Source organism: Neolamprologus brichardi, chromosome 20 (assembly GCF_056152115.1).
Source record: "Neolamprologus brichardi isolate AB-2024 chromosome 20, ASM5615211v1, whole genome shotgun sequence".
Classification (NCBI taxonomy): domain Eukaryota; kingdom Metazoa; phylum Chordata; class Actinopteri; order Cichliformes; family Cichlidae; genus Neolamprologus; species Neolamprologus brichardi.
In genome coordinates this window covers 35,037,501-35,044,410 of record NC_142123.1, presented here as the reverse complement: position 1 = coordinate 35,044,410, position 6,910 = coordinate 35,037,501, and the positions used below count along the sequence as shown (strand labels likewise).

General features: G+C 49.2%; 1 protein-coding gene across 2 annotated transcripts in view; it reads left to right on the top strand.

Moving 5' to 3' along the window:
- The first annotated feature begins 409 nt into the window (after positions 1 to 409).
- The window catches only part of lama5 (laminin, alpha 5), a 69,032-nt gene continuing 62,531 nt past the window's right edge, over positions 410 to 6,910 (top strand). For both annotated transcript variants that reach the window (XM_087834012.1, XM_087834011.1), the window contains exons 1-2: positions 410 to 2,361; positions 6,257 to 6,409. In XM_087834012.1, the coding sequence (XP_087690138.1) occupies positions 2,095 to 2,361; positions 6,257 to 6,409 (420 nt within the window). In that variant the 5' untranslated portion in view covers positions 410 to 2,094. The remainder of the gene's footprint in view (positions 2,362 to 6,256; positions 6,410 to 6,910) is intronic.

The following is a 6,910-nucleotide window of genomic DNA, read 5'->3' as shown; positions in this document are numbered from 1 at the left end:
CAGTTTCCATGACAACATGTGACCTATCCCTCGCTCCTCCTTTGGTCTCTGTGGTAACCATGAAGTAGATTAGTTATAGAGTTCAGGGAGAAAGGCAGGATTAGTGAGGTGAAACACCAAGGCCTCTTTCTTCTTCTTCTCTTCCTGTGTTTGGCTCGCTGTGAGTTTTTCACACTTTATTTCTCGTCTCTTGTTCGCGTTCCTTTCATTAAGAGTCCATTTCCTGATTTTAAACTCACCAGCAGGAAGTAACTCTTCATGGACCGATTTTTCTTCTCCTCACTTCCTGTCTAGTAACGAGCTCACGTGTCCAGACTGCTCTAAACACTCAGTTTATCACAGTTTTTCGCTGCTGGCTCTGGATGATGTCGTGGACCGCAGCCCCCCCACCTGTTGTTTGTGAGTGTGCGTGTGTTGTCATAGTGCTAATTTGTATGTTCTGCAGATTACAGACTAGCATGATGTGGGCGGGGCTACCTGTTCCTGTGTGAGACCGAACAGCAGTGATGCTCAGTGTTTTCTTCCTGTTGCCTAAACTTCTCATGCCACAGTTTTGTTCTACATGTTCAAGGACAATACACGGCTACTCTACTCTACTCTATTCTATTCTACTCTACTCTACTCTACTCTAGAACCTCTGCAACTTGAACCAAAGCTACCTGTTCAGTATGAACTGTGCCCGACTCACCTGAGCACCTTTTATCTGTGTGTTTGAGGGAAAAACTCTTTAATCTTCTAAAGTGGCTCCTGGAGCCACGTAATTACACGGCAGCGCTCCATGAGAAACACACTCAGCTCTGCAGGTGTTTCCCGTCAACCCTGTGGTTCCTCTGACGTCCAGCAGAGGCAGCAGTGAGTCGTGTTAAAACGTTACAGCCTGATACACAAACTGTTGGCTCTCTGCGGGTCACACCTGTACGGGGAGGGTGTTTGTGTAACACGCCTGGTTTAAGGTTTGTAATTTTAGGGCGTGGCCTCTGTGACTGACAGGTGGATGGTGACACAGAGGGCTAGCTGCTAGGCTAAGCTGGACCTGTGGACCGTTTTTGTGCTGTTGGAGCCTTTTGGAGCATTTTTAATGACATCACGTGACCAATAATATGGCTGCTGTGAGGTCACTGCACTAACAGAGCGCTCATGTAGGTTTGATTAGCAGGTCTGTGTGGATGCCAAACACAGACGCTGCCGCAGCTCCCAGGAGGCGGAGAGCAAGGAGGGCGGATTATAACCACAGAAGAAGAATGACAGCCAGACAGAAGCCCGAAGCTTCAGCTACCTGCAGCTTTGACCTTTCACTAGGCTCCAGTGACCGGCCGCTCGCTCCGTTTTCAGTCAAATGGAGTTTGATCGGCGCCCATAAACAGATGACAGCAACAGTTTTATTACCTGGGCAGGTAATTCCCTGGATCACGTGATGCAGCACACTGAGGAAAGACGCTTTCTTCAAGTCCAAATTAAACTACTTAAAGTACTACACAGGTTAAAGCACTCCTCCTCCTGCAGCTGCTGCTCCACCTCTGAGCTCCACCTGTGAGGCCTGCGCAGGTGTCTTTCTCCATCAGCTGTTTCGTGTGTTCTGGGTTGTTGTTTCAGTCTTACCTAATCACGTGTCTGTTTTTACACAACGATCAGTATTTTAATCAAACATGCTTCGTGTGCACTCAGATCTGGACTCACTCGTGCTGCTAAAACCAGACCTCAGACATCAAACAGGTTTATCTAACAACAACTCATAAACTCGAGTCTTCAGCCACTAAAATCAGCTTCAGTTGGCCGCAGGCCTACGAGGAAGCTCTGCGCCCTCCTCCTCCTCCTCCTCTGGGGCCGGGCCAGAGATGGGGTAGGGGAGGGTGAGGAGAGAGAGAGGGAGGGAGGGGGAGGACTGAGTGTTCCTGCTGGAGCGACTCTCGGAGAGGACAGAAAGCTGTGCGCTCCGCTCCAGGACTCAGCGCCTCCTCTTCCTCTCTGCGGCTTTTTCACTTCACGCGCTCCGGTCCCGCAGAAGCTTTGACCCCCCCTCACAGCCTCGGTAACTTTCTAAGACTTCGCCACCCCGTCTCACAGCTTGCTCCTGGAGTTTGTCGGGCAGGTGGGATGATGGTGAGCGGTCCTGCGCGGCTCTCGGAGCTGCTGTGGCCGCTTTTAGTGACCTGCTGCTGGCGCCTCGCCTCGGCCCAGGAGCTGCCCACCAACGGGGTGAACGGATACAGCCTCCACCCGCCCTACTTTAACCTGGCGGAGGGCACGAAGATCACCGCCACGGCGACCTGCGGGGAGGACGAAACCGGCAGGAGCGTCCAGGACCTGTACTGCAAGCTGGTCGGGGGCCCGGTGTCCGGAGACCCGAGCCAGACCATCCAGGTGAGTCGCTGTGAGGTGTAGATCTGAAGCAGGTGCTCGTGGCGTCACTCGGAGTAGTTGCAGCACGCAGTGTGTGCGTGTGAGTCATTATAAAGTATATGACCGAGTTTATAAGCATCAGTGAGTGTGAGAGGGGAGATCCGTCCCGTGTAAGCGTGAGCAGCAGTCCAGACTTCACCCGAGCTCATGTTTACTCTTTGTCTGTGTCAGCGGAGCTTTGCATGACTCACAGTTTAAAATAATCCTTCTTTATCTAAAACTGAGTCTGCTGGCAGCCCCTCACCCATCCTCTCAAGTTAGCTGCTTTAGCCCCTCCCCTTTACGGCCCCTCCACACTGAAGCAAAAACCTTCTTTTAGCTGGTTTATCTTGTGATACAAAAATAGATTCAGTAATAAACTGAGGACCTTTCACACTGACACATCAATCTCAGACCAGCAGGTTCTGTAAGTTTAGCCGTGCGAAAATAATCAAATCCTGCAGTTTGTTCATGAATTACAGCGATTAGAACATGCTGTAGGTATTACAGGTACTGTGCTGCAGTGGTTTGTATCATATCTATCTAATAGACTCCAGTTTGTGCATGTAAATGGAGAGTCCTCTTCACACACTGAGGTTAATTATGGAGTTCCACAGGTTTCAGTGCTAGGACCAATTCTGTTTACATTATACATGCTTCCCCTAGGCAGCATCATTAGAAGACATAGCATACATTTACACTGCTATGCAGATGACACCCAGCTCTATCTGTCCATGAAGCCAGATAACACACACCAATTAGTTAAACTGCAGGAATGTCTTAAAGACATAAAGACTTGGATGGCTGCTAACTTTCTGCTTCTTAATTCAGATCAAACTGAGGTTATTGTACTCGGCCCTCCTCAGAAGGGGTTGTCTGATGGTTGGGGTCTGCCTCCAGGGTCTTTACCTTACAGTAGAAAGCACCTTAAGGAACTGAGGTGATTCATCCAGGACTTCATATTTCCAGTTGTTTTGTTTTCAGATGTGTGACGTGTGAAGTTCTCATGGAAACACAAAAGCAGAATTCTGAACCTGGGTGTCCATAAAACCTGAAGTACAGAAATGAAGTAGCTGAGCTGACGTCTGTCTGTAACCTGGCTCTTCTTCCTCGCTGAAGAGCAGAGGAGGTCGGCGGCGTGCACAAAGCTGCTGCCAGCTCGTTATTTCACGCTCTGCTTCGTTGGCTCTGTTTCGCCCTTCCTCTGATTTAAGGAAGCAGAGAGTTGTGTGTGTGTGTGTGTGTGCGCGTGTGTGTGCGTGCGTGCGTGTGTGTGTGTGTGTGTGTGTGTGCGTGCGTGTGTGCGTGTGTGTGTGTGTGTGTGCGTGTGTGCGTGCGTGTGTGTGTGTGTGCGTGCGTGTGTGTGTGTGCAAAGGCTCATGCACAGCATCAGCAGGTTAACCATTACAGCAGCTCTGCGGGTGATAACCTGCACACTCGCTGCCCTCTCTCCCACCTGTCCCTGCATTCCTCACAGTGACTGACCCGTGTCGTCCAATCAGAGCAGGCTCGCCCGCCATCTTACCGCGAGATTATCGAGTTTGGGGGGGAAAAATAAAAATGAGCTCACGTTGAGTTTGCAGAAGTTAGGAGTGATGGCTGTTAGGCTCAGACTGAAGTTCACAGAGATCAGAGGTGGAGATAAAGGTGGAGAAAGCATGAAAGCAGCAGAGCAGAGAAACCTGCAGCCTGAGGCGACTTCACATTCCTCCGAGGGGGGGCGGGGGGCACAGAAGACCTCATTTTACAGTTTACTGCCTGAATTCAGCTGCTGTTTGTCCTCCTCCACACTGAGCGCACGCCCCAGTATTTCTGCAGCTCGTCCTGATCCTCCTGCTGCAGGAACAACGTTCCCCAAAAATGTGGTGGAGGGCAACTGGCCTGAGAGGGCGGAGCCTCTAAGCCAGGTCGCTCCACTGTCTCACACACACACACACACAATGTGTCCTGACAGCACGATGTGGGAGTGTTTTTATTCATTAAAAGTGCAGGAGGTGTACGAGGCGGCGAGCACGCTCTAGTGAGCAGAGACGGAGACACAGCGAGAGTCAGAGGGGAGAAGTTTAGTGTTCAGGAAGAAAAGATGCTTAAACCTTATGTTGGGCCAAAGGGTCGGCAGGAGAGTGACTCCATGCAGGTTTTCAAAAACAGATCACATCGTTGTACTCAGCTGAAGTTTCATGATTATCCACAGCTCTCTGTTCGCATCAGCAGCTGCTGGTTTTCTGGCTTCTAATGACAAATAAAGCCACGAGGCAGAGGCCGGCGAGCAGATCTGAGACCTGCAGCAGAGCGTGCTGTTGACCGAAAGCTAACGGCGCTCTGGTGTCACAGCTCAGCTCTAACAGCTCATCAAACAGTGGGGGATGGTTTGAGCCACAGAGACGTGACCTCTGACCTCAGGGACCTGCTGTGATAACAGCCCCTGACCTGGGTTTTTGTTCAGGTCGGCACTTGTTGAGTTTATGCTAATGCTTACTTTGGGCCAAACGGCCGAGCGGACCACCAGGACAGAAACGGGGACTTGAAGTGGGTGTCACGTGTGCAGCGGGCGTGTGCACTGTGGAGCTACCTGCAGCCGGCCCCCACCTAAACCCACCACCGTGATGTATTAACCTTACATTATGCATGCCTGGTCGTTGCTCCGGCTAACGGTGTGCTGGAAAGGCCCAAAATAAGCCAGCAGGGAAAGCGCTAAGAATACAAGTTAATGCGCAAAACCTCACAGAAACAGGAAATATGAATGAAAAGGAAAAACAGAATCACGGTTAGGGCTGCCACGATTAGTCGACTATCAAAATCGTCGCGACTGATTTAATAGTCGACGCGTCGTTTGAAGCTTTGTAAGATCACAAAAGACGCAGGAATAAGTAGCAGGATTTAAGAGTGTAATAACGGACTGAAACAGAAGATGGCAGCACTGCATGTACAAGGATGCCAGCTTCCGTTAAACCCCGAAGAAGAAGAAGCTGTGTCCCAGAATTCATAGCGCAGCCAAGCTCAGTTTCCAACAATGGCGGCAGCTAGTTAGTTTTAATGTTACTCTTATTATTCTTTCTGGGTCACAAAATAAACGTTTAACATATTTTCAGGCGAGAATGTAGCTGTGTAAACCTCAAATATCTGCTCAGTTTATCAAGACACCACATATTTTCAAAAGCGCTCTGACGTTTTCGGAGACGTCTGTTAGCCACTAGCTCGATAGCTAGCCGGGGGCTAGGCTAACTAGAGCCGTGAGAACACCGGACTCCCGGTATATCTTTTCAAACCCACCGCCATCTCTACTCAGGTTAAACATGATATATAAGTCACTTAGATAACTTAAAAATGTTATTGTTTGGCTTTTTTTTAGTATTTTATTTGTTCCTGAGTAAATCAGTTTGGCTGAGATTAAAGTTATAGTTTTTACACAGCTGAATAAACGTCAAGCAGACAGCTGATTATCAGAAGTGTGAGATGCTCGAGAATTTACTCTGGTGTCCTGTTATATTTTAGATAGCAAGGAGTTTATTAAACTTCACCGAAACAATCTGCAAATTTCATTAAAATGTAATAAACTATCATCTTGTCTTTATTTTTAGTTAGCACATCGCTTAAACACTTAAAGCTGTAAGCTAATAATAGTTATATAAGAGTAGATGCTGCTGGTGCAATAAGCTGTAGTTTTACGTTCAATGGATGATGATCTCATTAGTCGACTATCAAAATAATTGTTTGTGGCAGCTCTGTCACGGTGCTGTTGTGGAGCAGCCGTGACCCCGCCATGAGGAACGCTGCTGTCCTGTCATCAGCCAAAGAGGCGCTTTGAGAAGCTTCATGGGCAGATGTTCCCCGAACAGCTGGTGTAACAGGCTGATTGATTTCTGTTTCTTCTCAGGGGCAGTACTGCGACATCTGCAGCCAGGGCCACAGCGACCGCGCCCATCCCATCACCAACGCCATTGACGGGACGGAGCGATGGTGGCAGAGCCCGCCGCTGTCCCGCAGCACTGAGTTCAACAGGGTGAACGTCACGCTGGACCTCGGACAGGTAGGTCTGCTCCCTGTGTCGGCTGCTCTTCTTCTTCTGTGGTGCCGAATGTTTCCAGAGCTCTGTCCTTCTGTCCTCAGGAGAGCTGGAACGTTTCAGTTCCCGTGGGAATTTTGAGTAGCGTGTGGGGTTAGGATGGATCGGATTGTGAGATTATTCCAAAGTGGTTTTTAAAAGTCTGTCTGAGCTTGTTGGAGCGATGCAGGAATGAAATATTTGATCTGTACCGTTTCAACATCTCCGACGATCATTTGAAATGATCTGAACGAACGACAGAAAGAGCAGGACAGAGGGAGGCGGCGGCGCCCGATATCGATGTGGAGGGTTTGTAGAAGTCACCTTCTACCTGCAAACATTATCATCCTCACACAGGAAGGTTTCGTGACTTCGCTGCCATCTTGGCTCAGTGTGAACTAAACCCTGAGGATGGCGCTCTAAAATGAGCTGTGGAGCGTCATCGTGCTAACGTTTTATAGACAATGACATTTGAACATAAGACAA